Source organism: Cupressus sempervirens, chromosome 8 (assembly GCF_028749045.1).
Source record: "Cupressus sempervirens isolate cs-2001-9-10 chromosome 8, ASM2874904v1, whole genome shotgun sequence".
In the NCBI taxonomy this organism is placed as follows: domain Eukaryota; kingdom Viridiplantae; phylum Streptophyta; class Pinopsida; order Cupressales; family Cupressaceae; genus Cupressus; species Cupressus sempervirens.
This window is the reverse complement of record NC_143125.1, coordinates 464,418,061-464,433,838: the sequence shown is the minus strand read 5'-3', so window position 1 is coordinate 464,433,838 and position 15,778 is coordinate 464,418,061. Positions and strand designations below refer to the sequence as shown.

Genomic DNA, 15,778 nt, shown 5'->3' with positions numbered 1-15,778 from the left:
ACATGCCAGCGTCGACTGCCCTTCTCTACTGATTTGAACCAATCAACAATAGATGAAATGCAAACTATAGATGGTAATATTTAATGATTAAATATGTTAATTCATTAATTATAATATTGTCATTCTTTTTTGCTTCTAACATCCTTTCTATACTTAATCAAATAATTAGCATGTACAATTTGTGAAACTCAACCATCATCAACTATTGGTGTTATCCCCACTCAAGCATTTGAACAAAGGATTTCAGGTAATTAAGAATTTCAATATTACTAATATATTAACTAGATATTATACTTCTAAATAAAGGACTAATTTGTGTTGACTAATTAATTATACATGTCATTGCAAGTTAAGATGGTGAAAAGAATAGTGGACAACATGGGCTACCATTTTGTATCGATGTTAATCAGCTACCAGGAACAATGTAAGCAATGCAAACTAGTGAAGGTAAAATCATTATTAAATATTTTTTCTTACGATTTTCATGCATATATATTTTCATGCATCTATTTTTAACAACCAAAGTATATGTTTATATGCAGGTTTTAATGAAATTAGCATGGGGAGTTATCATCAACACTATTACAAATATTCAATATACTTTACTAGATTTTCCAATGTTTTGATAGTTTAGAATACATTTAATACTACAATGTTGAGTGGGGGGGTGGGAAGAGACTTATTCAATGTGTAAGTTTAATTACTTCTCATTTTGACAATGACATTTTGGATGAAGTAGCTTGATAATTCACAATAGATTCATCATTTATATAGGTACTTTATATATAACATATAACAATGATTTTTATTACATTTATGGATGTTCTTGACCTTAACTTATTTGGGAAAAGAGAATATAATTTTGCCATCTTCTTTTATGTTTTACTATAATTTTCTTTTGTAGTTTGAATGACTATTTTACTTATAAATTCTCTATTAGAGGTTAATGAACTTGCATTTTTCGTTACCAACCTAATATTACATGGAGTCAAGAAACAAGTGATGTTATGCAACAATGTTGAAGTGATTTAATTTCTAAGTTTTCAAATGCATTTACTTGATACCTTCATTTAAAAATTTAAATGTCTTGTAAATGCTTTTCTAGTTAACTAGGACTATCTATAAATACATAGTTGTAAGTTCTCAAGTCAAGGTATTTATCTTATAGGTTAGTGGGATAACAATCAAAAGAACGCTTCAAAAGTAATTATATTTAATTTTTTTTCTAGATGGACTATTCTAGGTTAGTAGAATATTTAAGGTTCAATCTTAGTAATTCAAAAAAAATCTATTTTTATTTCATAAAGTTGTGTAGTTTGAATCATACTATACTTAGCTATTAATGTTTTCTTTGCAACAAAGGTCTAAATAGAGACATGATAACTTCAAATCAACTATACATTCACTTATAGGGGTTGAAGGCTACATTGGAGAAGTGTTAAATGCTAGAAATTAAAACATTAGGTCATGTTATTTCATAAATTTGTATAGTTGGAATCATAGCCTATTTAGCAAGTATTATTCTTTTTTCAACAAAAGTCTAAATGGAGAATGGATAACTTGAAATCAAAAAAATTCATGTATAGTAACTTTGAAATACAACCTTTGATTTATTAAGTTAACAAAACTTTATTACCTATAGGTTTATGTTATGTTGCAGTACCAAAATGAATATAATATATTTTACATTTAAATATAATATAATATAAAATTTGAACCTTAATCTAATTCTTAGATTTATTTAAATATATTATTAAATTTATATTTAATATAATATAAAAAATAAACTTTAATCTAATTCTTAAATATAATATTATTTAAGTTTATAACTAAGAATAAGATTAATACTAAGAATAAGTTAGAATAAGTTTATAAGAATAAGATTAATCACACTTTATTTGATAAATTGTCTTCTTTTTTTTCTATTTTACAATGTTCATTTAGATAAAGCTCTAGAAATTTGGTTGTAAAAATTAATTATAAAAATATTATAAAATTGTATGTAAAAATATGTATTTTAATGTAATCCAATCTAAATATTCAAAATGTCTCTTTAGTAAATATGATTGATCTTTAATGCTTTATAATTATAAAATTGAGTATAGTTAAATGATCTCAAATTTAATATAAAAGTTTGAAAAAATATATATTATGTCAATTTAAAACTAGTTCAAAATTTAAAAATTAATCTAACATTTATAAGATTAATTTCACTTTAAAAAGTTCACTTAATTTATCCTTAGTGTATAATTTTAAAAAGCTACTATACTTTCCACCACAAAAAAATATTTCCCACTTTGACCAAAAACGCCTAAGTATGGAGGTTCATTTCACCAATTAGCATCCAAATTGTGGGGTGGGACATCGTTGTTGTCTTTCCCTGGTGTGATGCTTGGACTACGGTGACGTGAGATCGGCAGATCAGATCACGTGCAGGGTCGTAGATGGGCAGATCACGGTCAGACTCGGTCAGACGTTTCACTGACGGGAGGGCAGGGTACGCCGCAGGGTACAGGCTAGGGCTAGCGGCTGGGTAAACAAAATAGTTTACCCTTTAGCCGTTGCCAAATTTGTCACGGTAAAGATGATCTACGTACCACAAAAGAAACAACGCATTTACTTTCCATTGTGAAGAGACAAATCATATTTGACAAAACAAAAACACATAATTTGATGTCTGGACTAACTAATTAGAGGTGTACCTGCCACTCGATAGATAGCGATCTCCATTAAGAAAGAAACAGCTACGAAATTCTCCTTTCGGTACTCGGCAAAGCATTTGAACTTGGAAGCCGCTCGCAGGGTTTTCATCACTAGAGCAGGAGGGTTACTTTCGATAAACCCTTCGCTGAAAATGAAAGGTACCACAACTTTCTGAAATTTCTCCATTTTATGATCTACAGCAAGCTCAAGAACTCCACCAATATCTCCACTTACATTATTTTCGAGAAAATGCTCGCATATGACCGTCAAAAGAGGCAGATCATACTTAAGAGAAGCTCTGTAAAGTGCGACCGCATGACATTCCAGGCTTCCTTGCTTTACCCTGCCTGTATACAGAAACTCAATTAACGGATGCAATTCTCCAGCTGTCATATCTGATATTTTCACTTTACTACTAGAAGATTCAGACATTCCTACCATCAGCATTGTCTTGAAAACTTTGGACTTCCCTGCCTGAGATAAAGTCATATATCAATATAAAATTTAACAGAGTAAGAACTTGGGGTTTGTAACCAACTAGGGTTTGTAACATACCAGAATTGCCTTATGTGCTTTCACAATTCCTCCATCGCTTCCTTCCAATGTGAAATCCGCGAAAGGTTCAAGGAATATATCTGTGTCCCAATTTTGAAGGAAAGCATAGTCAGGATGGGATTTCTGAGCCTTGTCACATTCGTTACAGTTGAGAAATTGTGGGACATTAACATTACGCTTAATAAACCCTAAATCTTTACCGCATGAATTGCACAAAAGATGCGGATTTTCCTGTAAATGTTGCATTTCTAGCAAGGAAAATTGAACTGGGCAATTATGTGGCAAATAAAGCAGGCCGAGTAGTAATGAATTTGTTCGGTTCGGTAGGCAGAGAAAAATCGAAAACAGGGGACAGCAGTTGATAACAAAGAAGAGGAATGCTCAGGCAGAAGACTTGCAGAGAACAACGAAAAACCGAGTACCAATGGTGCTGCGAAAAGTTTTACCTCATGCTTTTGATGTCTCTTTCTTCATATAACTTAGTTATTTGAAAAAACATATATTAAGTATGAATGAAGTTATGTGGAGAATTGTTGAATTTGAAATGGTTAAAAAATGATCATTTTTCTACAGTCATAAGATGTAGCTAAGAAAAAAAAACAATCATGCTTGTAGGAAAAATGATGAAATTAAAAGCATGCAAGAACAAAGACACTGATATTTATTCCATAGTGAAAAAAATTGCTTACAATATGCAACTAGTGTATGATTTATATAATACAGAAATGTATAAATATTAAAAAGTTGAAATTACTGCCAAACAGAAATTATGGCTAGATTTGTGTAATAATTGATGAAGTCATCCGTAAATTATGGATTGAAACAGAGAGAGGTTAGAATTGACCAACATTAATACCCCCCTTAGTTCTAACTAGAGAATAGAAGCTAATGAAGAAAGGAGGAAAGAGGGAAAGCTCGGTATGACTAAGACCCCCCCTCAACATATACAAAGATGCAATGAAAAATCTCTGAGACATGAAAAATTGTAGACATCTGTCAAATCATAACTATCATAGTGTTGAATGAAGAAGCTTCTCTGAAACCAAGGTGAAGATCAGGATTAATCTGCATGAGTGCCCCCAATGACACTATTCGAAAAATGAACATATGGCAAACAAAGACAAAACATCTATCAATCAAATCGAAGATACAGTAGACAACGATTTGCATAGCTCCCTCAAAGAAAGTATAGATGGCAAACAAAGGCAAAACATCTATTATTCAAGGATGTAGTTGACACAAGATTTCGTATGAGTGACCCTAACAACACTACTCAACCATGCAAGAATAAAAATTATTAACTGAAAAATATAGGTGCCAATGTCTATAAATCTGATTGAGTATGGAAGTAAAGGAAGCATTCGCACCAAGAAGCATGACAAATCCACAAAAGTAGTGCATCTTTAGAGAGAAGAAAGACAAGATACATGTGAAGAGAGCATGATCTTGACCTATCTTTGATGTACAATCGGGTCCAACCTCTAATGCCATGCTATTTCGATGCAAGTCTCTACTTGTGGGCCTAAGTAGAATCGATGACTTTCATTTGAAATAATTGAATGGTATGAGAAAGACAAATGCTAAAAACTCCATTATTGAAAGCTTTGATTTGTCACATCTGCAAACACAAACTTACATTTCTTTTCTAGCACCTAAGCTTTGATACCATGTAGAATTTTCCACAACTATAAGATCTAGCTAAGAAAAATAAATAATTGTCTTGCAGCAGAAAAAATGATGAAATAAAATAGAGCATACAAGAACAAAGAAACTGATGTCTATTCCATACTGGAAAAAATTGCTTACAATATGCAACTAGTACATGATTTATATAATAAGGAAATGCATGAATTTTAAAAGGTTGGAATCACCACCAAACATAAATTACGGTGAGATCTACAAAATAACTAATAAAGTCATCTATAATGTCTAGTTGTAGTGTACAAGTGAATCAATTATGAACCAAAAAAAATGAAAGAAATAATTGATTATTGGTATATGTGAAACTTATTAATGAATCTTTAGTCATCAATTTATTTTTAGCTCCTTTAAAATAGTAATTGAGAGATGAGGTATGTGGAGTACATAACTATTGGAACAAACTCACCTACTTATACTCTTTCCCTATATATTTTATCTATTTTTTATGGTAATATTTAATTCACCCAAAACATGGTGATAGATTTTACCTTTAAAAAATGATTCTAAAATGTGTTTTGACAAACTAGGATTTCTTGGGAGATGATCTAGTAGTTGAGTACCTTAATTTTGCACCTTTCAAAATTCTATGTAGAAATTTCAAATCAATTCCAATATTTCATACCATCTTACTTAGAAAGTCCCTTGCTTATAACTAAGGTTTTTGAGCTACATCATCAAATATGATGTCACCCTAGTACACATTTTGAAGAGGTGTCCAAAAAAGGCCAAAAAAAAAGGTGAAATGGTATTTATGCAGTGAAGCATGTTTTCTTAGTGCGCTAGTGTGGCTTTGCATGATTTGTTACTTTTTAGATCTACGAAATACGTTCCTTTCAATTATGGGTAGTCATTATCAATAAAAACAACTTCGAAGTCACAAATTTTTGTGCAATATTGACTATATTTGACATTTATTAAACACTATAGAGTTGTTTAAATGTGCTCAACTCCTAGATCATCTCCATGATATGATAATAAAATAATAGTAAATGATAAAGTTAAGTTTTTATAATAATAAAAAGTCTTTTGTCCTTTAAATTTAGATATTAAAGTGTGTGTTCTAGGTGAGGTTAAATATGTTTCTTGTCATTTTTTTAAAATTTTATTCTTAAATGGCATTTGTCTATACTAGTTTAAAATTTTTTTCTATATTTTAGATTCAAATATGTATTATAATTTTAAATTTAACATTATTTCTTACTTAAAAATAATCATGAAGCCTCCACCTCCTTCAAATTTTAGAGCTTAATCTTTCAAGTGTCTATTATTACAAAATCTATGGGAGCACTTGCTTGTGAATGCTCCTAAAAATTATCAAGGACACGGTTTGAATTAATTTAAAAAAAAATCTCCCTCCATCAAACTATAATATTCTACATTTGTTATAATAACTCACTATTTAATTTTAAAAGTATGATTAGGCCTAACAAATTAGTAATTTACTCATTGTCAATTAATATTAGACTATGATCGATAAAAAAAATTAATATTAGAATATGTATTAGAATATATTTAAATGATTGACTTTGATAATTGCCTCATTAAATCTCTTAGCATTAAATTGAATATTCTTGTCTCCTATAAATCAGTTTTACATTTTGAGCTAAGATATGTGATATAAACCTATAACCAAATCCCTTATTTGGACATATATAAATATAGATAATGACATAATAAAAATATCATGTTTACATAATTTTATTACCATTACTATGGATATTTTGTTAACTTGAAGAAGCTTCTTCAATGGGAAGGTAAATCATACTTAACATGAGCAAAGACATTTGATCTTAAGAAATTGGTGAGAATAAGTTAAAATGTTTTTATATTTAAATTTAATTTAAACCTTCAAATAATCATAATTATGATATGGCTTAAGTATGATTTAGAAATACATAAATCTCTAAAATCAATGAGGATGTAATTATACTTAATAGTGAAGTTCTTAATCTTCTAGTAAAACTTCATTCCAACCTTGAGGAGGAGATGAGATCTTGAAATATAGGGAATTGTCATATGAATATGCATTATTCCACTTAAGAATACATACATAAAGATACATGTAACTTCATGATAAGAATATCTAAATATAGTACCTTAAGGTTTTACAATTATCTTTAAATGTGTAGAGTGAACTCGTTACCAACACTTGGTAGCTATAATAAATATTGAGGATTGATCATTAGAGTAATATCTTAAAATCTAAGAATAAATCTTGAAGATTGCAACTCCTCAAGGGTGTAATATTGTAAGAAAAGTAACTTATATTAATCTCATATGTATCTTTGTATGAAAATAAAATTTGAAACAATAATGATTGAGTTCTAACATTCTTGAATCAGATTTCAAATAATGAAAGTGTAACTAGTATTTAAACATTAGGATCAACATCAAATTATAATTGTGTTGTATTGTTCCAATTTGACATTATTATTATAATACAAAACAATTAGAATTCACAAAGTTAATAAAGCTCAAATGTGAACTTTGAATAAGATTTTCTTTCAAGTTTTCTAGAATTTCCTCTCATGCCCAAATTTTATAGTAAAAATACACCAATTTTTTTCAATCAAAATCATGTAAGGACAAATACTTAATTGTATCCTCATAATATTATCATAAGGCAACTATTCATATACATACACAAACATAGGAATAGAACATCATTTAAGCATATAACATTTGAATAACTCACAACAATTCATCAAATAACTCAAATCCATATTTTATAAAATAATTATGTATGAAACACAAATAGATATGAGCATATGAACAAATCTATTATAACATCCATTTACCCTCTAATCTTCTATGAAACATAATTTTAACATGAACAACTCAAATCCAACACTCCTCTGCATCATCATAGTAATCATGTGAATTAAAAAATCACAACGCATGTTATAATGTATCATAACATCATCATTATAAGTATAGAAATAAACTTAACTCAATCCTTAGGAAATACAAAGCTCGAGCCTTATCTCATGGTGAAAATGCATTTTCCCAAATCTAGCATTTCACAAATTTATGAATAAGATAGCATATAATGGGATGATTTATTTTCAATATTCCTAATGTATCTAACATATGCATCCTTTATATAATTCTTTAATTTTTAATGTAGTCATACATAGACATATTATCTCAAAGTACTATTATTTGCAATGCAATCCCATGCAAGTATATTTGACACATGACACTCACTCTTTGTATAGGGAATAATTTAATTGTACCTCAAGATTCACTCAAGATGTTGAAAAGTCATGTTCTTGCACTTTTATTAGGTATTGATTCTTGATCAAGACATTTAATATGTCTATCACTTTTTAGTTCCATAGTTCTTAGTTAATCCCCATCATTTATGTATAACCTCACCTTTTTAAAGTAATAACTTAGTACATACTTTCTCAAGGTTTTATATTATGCTAATACAAAATACACAAAGGATTATGAGGACATAATCCATAACACTCATGACATAGGAAAGGATGGTATCATGGGAGCCTCCCCTATGAATCTCATATCTTATAATAGAATTAAATTTCCCAGTGCTCTACTCCCCTATATGACTTGTTAGTAACCCTTCCTGGTTATGACCATACATAAGTCACATCAAAATCATAATTTGCCAATATTTATCAACAACAAGGTTCTCAATAAAAAAAATTTAAATTTGAAGATAAAAATAATTAATTCAAGAATTTATAATTAAAAAATGGTCACAATAGTAAACCCTTAGTTCAAATCAAGTAAAGGCATGTCCTTGTGGCATATAGGACCATTACAACAATATTTGGTTGAGTAGCCCAACATTAAATTTTGCATTGTTGGCAAAATTAAGAAAATAATAACATTCTCAACAAGGAACTAAAACTCTAAATCTTCCCTATTGCAGGGGGTTGGTCACGGGTTCTAGTCTCCCCCGTCTCCGTGGTACCAGTGGGCATGTTGCGCCAGCACTACCGGTCATGTTAAAAAGTTTACCCGGCACACTGCAGTTTATAGGGGGGGTCGTGTTGCACCCGGTTCCTATAGTCTAATAAAAAAAAAAAAAAAACAAGGAACTAAAACAACAATTTAAATTTAATCAACAATTACCTATGTGGTCTTACACAAGACCATCGAGAGGGGGGAGGGGAATGAGGGTACTTTTGTCCACACACACACACACACACACACACACAATTATCAATATCTATTTGTAAGGATTAGATTGGTGGTTTATTGACCTTATAGAATATAACCAAAATTTGGTCCTTACACTTGGGGCATTATAGATAATGAGTATGTAATGTCATATATCATATGATCCATTATGTCCTCCATGATATTCAATTATCATTGTTGTAATGGGACCATATTTAGCACCCTAGTTAAATGCATAAAGGAGTACTTTTGGTACTATGAACCTACAATTGTGGTACTACTTGTGGGGAAGTCTATAGGGAATATTGTTGTTCAAAATCTTATATTAACTAAAGGTCCCTACTTCTTGTCATAGAGTGTGTCTCATATAGCATACAATATGGGGCTATAATCACCTAAAAATGGTCTTCTAAACCAAATGCCCCTAATTCTTAATTATTGATAAAAAATCATAGAAGTCTTAACCCAAAAGGCAATCAATTTCAATCAATTATCTGATCTAATTATCAAATTGCACAAATCATCAACATTTGCAATAATTGTCAAAAATATTTTAATTCATAAATATCAACATTAATTGCCAATTAAATCATCCTAAATCAATTAATTTAATTTAATATCCTAGCATATAAATAGAAATTGAACCCATTTTCCAATTACACATGAAAATGGAATTAAGTTGAATTAAATTGAGCTAAAAATATCAATTATTGAATTAATATTCATAAATTGAGAAAATCTAATTAAATGAGATAAATATTCAATTATCTTCTCAAATATTCTCTACAATTGATAAAAAGAAGATAAAAATAAAGTTTGAGTGGAAAGCTGATTTAATCTAAAAAATAAATAAAAAAAGAGAAACAAAGCAATTAACTTAACTATGCATAAATCCGAAAAGCAAGTTAACCAATTTGTGTATAAATTTTAAAAAGAGAAGAGTTGTTAATTGAGCTTTATAAATCAAATGGATTAGTTAACTCCATTATCTTCTAAAATTAGTAAAAATCATAAAAGTGAACTATGCTTCCATCTCCCAAGGTATTTGATCAACAAGAGGTGCATGGTTTCAAACTCGGCTCTAACTCAACCTTTGGACGTATAAATCTAAGACTCCAATCCCTTATTTCTCATGTGCAATTGATGAGTAAGGTTATCATGTTGAGAATTCTCTAGAGATTTTGTGCATAACTTTTGAACAAATTGCTTTTGAGTTCATTTAGATTAATCTTTCATCCTAGATCATTATTGTTCATCTAGATTAATTTATCTTATTATTTGCATCAAAAATGAAAAAAAAAAAATAGATTGCATTCATATTAAAACCTTCATTCTAGTAGCTCATCTATAGTCATTGAAAAGGCTTTAAAAATTGGAGATAATTCAAAAAGGCTTTAAAAATTGGAGAGAATTCATACTCGCATTAGATAGGAGGCAATAAGCCATCTTGTTTGCTTAATCATGTTTCTTTTATTGAATTATATGATTGATCTAACCTTTTATTTTATTACTTATTGAAGTGTTGTGTCACAGCTACATGTATCATCCATCAGTCAAATGAGAAGGATACAAGGAAGGCTACAATCCATTAGAAGATTTATATGATAATCAAATGACGAGGTACAATTATTTACAAAAACATTGCATAAAAGTGTCACCTACAAATAGAATGAGCACTATAAAAAAGAGCTTAAATTAGCTAAAACAATGTCTTGAAAATCCACTAATCCTGATGTCTCCCATTAATGGGAAGTCAGTGATCCTATACATCTTAGAAAATGCTACATCGCTAGGGGCACTTTTAGAACAAGAGGATGAAAATAAGAAAGAAAGAGCAATCTATTATATCATTAATCTTTGGTCTCTTATGAAGTAAAATACACACTCATCAAAAAAGCTTGCTCGAAGGTGGTCTTTGCTTCTCAAAATCTTAGATACTACACATTGGCCCATCCTATCAAACTAGTTTCAAAGATTGATCCATTAAAATGTTTATTGAATAAAGAAACATTAATAAGAAGGTTGGTTAAATTGGTCATGATTCTCAGTGAATTTTACATTGAATACGTTGACCAAAACACTATTTAAGGGCAAGTAATTGTTGATCAGTTGGAAAAGCACCATTGGCTAATGTTCAACCCCTGAATATTGAGTTTCTAGATGAGACTATTATGCTTCTCATATAGAAGGCATGTAAGATGTTCTTTGATGACTCTTTCACACAACAAGGATCTCATGTTGGAAATTTGTTTATCACATCTCAGTTATATTCTCTACCCAAGGTGTACAAGATACTTTTTCCTTGTACTAATGAAATTCAAGAATATGAAGCCCTGATCAATGGTATGAAAAAAACCATTGAGTAGAAAGTAGATGAAAATGGCCCTGGTCGTCATATAACATTTTTTTTGTTGTTTAAGGATAAGTTATGTACTTTGCATCTTTTGAAGACTTTCTCTGAGTTGTTTTGGGCTTCCTCAGAGGTGAAACCATAGGTAGTGAAATTGTCCATGTAGTTCTCCATATAATATGTAGAGTTATCTAAAAATATGCTGATAGAAACCCTTTAGAAAGTGGTTGGTGTATTACACGACCCAAATGGTAACACTAAATATGAAAATGTTCACCATGGATAAGTGAGGGTTGTTTTATATTCATCTTTGGGTGCTACCATTATTTAGCTACACCCACTAAACCCATCCAAGAAGGAGAAATACTTTTTTCTAGCTAGGTTATCTAGAATTTGATCAATGAATGGAAAGGGAAAGTGGTATTTCTTTGTTTCAATACTGAGTTCTCTATAACCCACACATACCCTCCATTTTCCTCCCTTTTTAGGCACTATTACTAGGGGGATACCCATTGAATTTTAAAGATAGGGTAAATGAATCCAACATTTACAATATTTGACAATTATGTTTTCAAAAAATTCGTAAGCACTGGGTTTACCCTTTGTTGAGGTTGACTTACAGGTTTAAAATTCGGGCTGATATACATTTTATGTGTGTAGATTTTAGGATCATGTCCCTTCATATCAATATAGTCCCATGCAAAGGGTTGTTGGTTATCCTTCAGTAGTTTAAGCATACTAGATTGATGGGAACTAGTAAGGTTCATGTTATGTTTAACTCTTTCACTGGTATAGTCTCTACTTTGGCAATTTTATCCATCATTATTACTTCTACAAAGTTGGTTGACTAAATTTCATGTGGTAGTAATGTATGCAAATAAGAAAAGGCTATAATAAAATTGGATGAGGATTGAGGAGGTAGTATAGTTGTTGTAGTGCAAGGCTAGGTGTACCCCCTTGGAGGTGACCTAGACCTTAGCAACCCCACAAAAAAATATGAACAAGAATAAAAATATTCATATCCAAACTAATACTTATTCTCATAATGGAATCATAAGATTTACATCCAACATGCCAGGATGTAAGGCCTTCCTGGTTATGACCATTACAAATAAAGAACCAACTCAAACTTCATATGTGAAGATCCAAATCCCAACTATCATTCCTCAATATTATAATAGCTACCCCATCTCATAACTAATCGACTGACTCTAGACATCTCAAGACTCTATACTTATAGCTAGCAAGCCACAAGATGGCCTATCAAATTAAATAAGACATAGTACAGGCCCAAAGTTTACAATCATAACTAACTCATAAGATAAAATAAATCTACACAACCTTAGACATAGGTCCACACACTAACCAATGATCTAGATCCAAGATTGTATAAGATAAATCCCACATATTGAATCTTATTGAAGTAATCTCAAGTATTTATCTAAGAAATGAGGAAGACATTATTAACAACTACCAAAAGAGATCTAAATCCAACATGATCAATCCAATCATTATGTGAACATAAGACAATGTCCATAGATATGCCTCGAACATAACCCTAAGCTCACAAAACATAGGACCCACAAAATCCAATCTTGATGCTCCTGCATCAAACTCCTAGGGTAAATAGAAAAGTGTCACCCACACTTTGACACCAAAAGAAATATCTTCTCTCAACTTCATCTTCACCAAAGGCTTCCACTTTCTCTTAGACAAAAGGAAAAATATGCACATCAACCATCTCTACTTCATCCATTCAAACATAAAAATATTCTAAACCAAAGCTACCAATCAACATGCTCACTCACATGAACAAACTGAAAAACATAATGCTTCACCAATAATTTTTGCAACTGGTCATGTCCAACAATAGTGACATCCTCAAACATGAAATCCATGCCAGCAATATCATGAATATGAAAACCTAAATCCACAATAGTAGTAACATATAAATCCAACTCTTCATTAGAAGCAACATCCATATCATTAACATGTAGATCCATGTCCATATCAACAACAACATAATCCCTAACCATATAAGAAGCAACATGTGAATCCAAAACCATATTCACATTAGCAGCAATTTGTAATTCCTCATCAAAAAAGTGAAACTCCCATCATCAATGATCTCATTGTCCACAACAAGATGGTCTATAATTTCCAAGTCAGATCCATCCATCTACTCATAAAAACTTTCACATAGTTCATCAACTCTAGTGAATTCATCATGCACTTCTTCAACCTCTAACACCTCTTTATCTGTGAAATATCTTCTTCCTCAAACAATCTTTCTGATCGGCCAAACAAATCTCTTTCTGATTGAAAAATGCCAACTCAAAAAAGACATCATCATCTCTTCAATCCTTTGGTGAATTTTCCCCAAAATTGATCCAACTTAGCCATCGATTTCCTCTCAAAGTGCAATTGCCTCAAATTGACAATATGATTGCAAGACTCTAGTTGCCTCACACATGACGATCTTCTTTCCATCTTTGAAACCTACCACAATTTGTCAATTTTTTAACTCAAGGAAAAATCCATCTCTTACATCAAGGTTTCATAACCAAAATAATATACCTATGAATCCTCTACAATTGTGAGGTAGAACCATGATCTTTCACCTCACAACAAAAAGATCTAGGGCTCCACTATTAATAAATCAACCATATAACTAGCACAAGATTGAAATTAGCTCTAATACCATCTAATACAATGTAAGGTTAGGTGTACCCCTCCTTGGGGGTCACTTAGCCCCCCAAAAGTAACCACACAAAAAAATATGAACAAGAACACATATGTTCAAATCCAAACTAACACTTATTCTCATAACACAATCATGAGATTTACATCCAACATATCAAGTTGTAAGGCCTTCTCAGTTATGGCCATTACAAGAAAAGAACCAAATCAAACTTCATATGTGAAGATCTAACTCCTAGCTATCATCCCTCAATATGCTCCTAGCTACTCCATCTCATAACTAATTGACTAACTCTAAACATCTCAAGACTCCATACTTATACTTAGCAAGCCACAAGTCAACCTCCCAAATTACATTAAATAAATATGCAAGCCACAAGTCATCCTAGAAGATTAAATAAAACTTAGGACATGCCCAAGTTAACAATTATTACTTAATAATTAGATAAAATAAACCTACACAACCTTATACAATATAGGTCCACACACTAACCAATGATCTAGATCTAATATCACATAAGATAACTCCCATGGATCGAAGCTTACACAAATAATCTCTAATTTCTACCTAGGAAATGAAGAAAACATTACCAACAACCACCAAAAGAGCTCTAACTCCAAGATGATCAATCCAATCATTATGTCAACATAGGAAAAGGTCCATAGATATGTCTAAAACATAACCCTAAGCTTGTAAAACATAGGGCCCACAAAATCCAAGCTCGATGCTCCCACATCAATAGCTTATGGGAACAATTAGTATTAGCACAAACTTGTGAGTTTTCTCCATATTCATTGAAAAGGATATCATTCAAAATGTCATACTTCTCTTGAGATATTATGAAAGGGTCTATTTCAATCATCATGAGGCGACTTACTGAGTTTTCCCTTCTTCATTATCTCCAATATTTTGTTGTAGGGCCTGGTCATCTTCTAACGGAGATTGAGGAAGTGAATATAAGGTTAACTTTTTTATTTGAGAGACTAACAATTATTGTCATCTTGCCTAATTGGCATGCTATTTAAGCATCAAGTGTATCTATCGATGGTCTACCCAAAATTATAGGACATGCCCCTAGGGTAGATTTTGGTGAAATAATAACAAAGTTAGTTGGGTATTCCCATGAGTCCATGGTTAAAACTACATCCTCTACCATCCCATCAATTTTAACAATTCGACTACCGAGAAGATGTAAGATGGTGGGTGTCTCCCTTATGTTATCAATATTTAGTTGTAGAATTATTTATTTTTTCATTACATTTATTGTTGTCCCTAATTATACTAAGGAATTCTTTACTTATATTCCATTGATGAAGATTGTGGCAATTGGACTCCCTGGATCATAATATTCAAAGATGGACAATTTTTTCTAACACGAGGTCAAAAACTTGTCCCAACACATGAATAGTATGAGGATCTTTCCACTTCCTACCTATCCTTTTAATGCATGCATCCCTAATAGGTTTAGTGTAAATAGGTACCTCCTTGATAACATCTAGTAGGGTATCTTGAAACACGTTTGCTTCAACTAATTTAGTAATTTATTAGTAACTTCACTTTGAGGTGGGGATGCATTCTAGCTATGCCTCTAAGGGAATGTTGGTGACTTTGTTGCAGGG

At 31.1% G+C, this 15,778-nt stretch overlaps 1 protein-coding gene across 4 annotated transcripts in view; it reads right to left on the bottom strand.

Annotated features, from left to right (window-relative positions):
• LOC149543245 (uncharacterized) overlaps window positions 1-3,699 on the bottom strand; it is a 245,324-nt gene extending 241,625 nt beyond the window's left edge. For all 4 annotated transcript variants that reach the window (XR_016355608.1, XM_089798096.1, XM_089798094.1 and 1 more), the window contains exons 1-3: window positions 3,259-3,699; window positions 2,703-3,177; window positions 2,576-2,589 (exon numbers count right to left, since the gene is read on the bottom strand). Coding sequence is in view for 3 of the 4 variants with exons in the window: in XM_089798096.1 (XP_089654222.1) it covers window positions 2,576-2,589; window positions 2,703-3,177; window positions 3,259-3,504 (735 nt within the window). In the remaining variant the exon portion in view is untranslated. The remainder of the gene's footprint in view (window positions 1-2,575; window positions 2,590-2,702; window positions 3,178-3,258) is intronic.
• Between the last annotated feature and the right edge of the window lie 12,079 nt (window positions 3,700-15,778).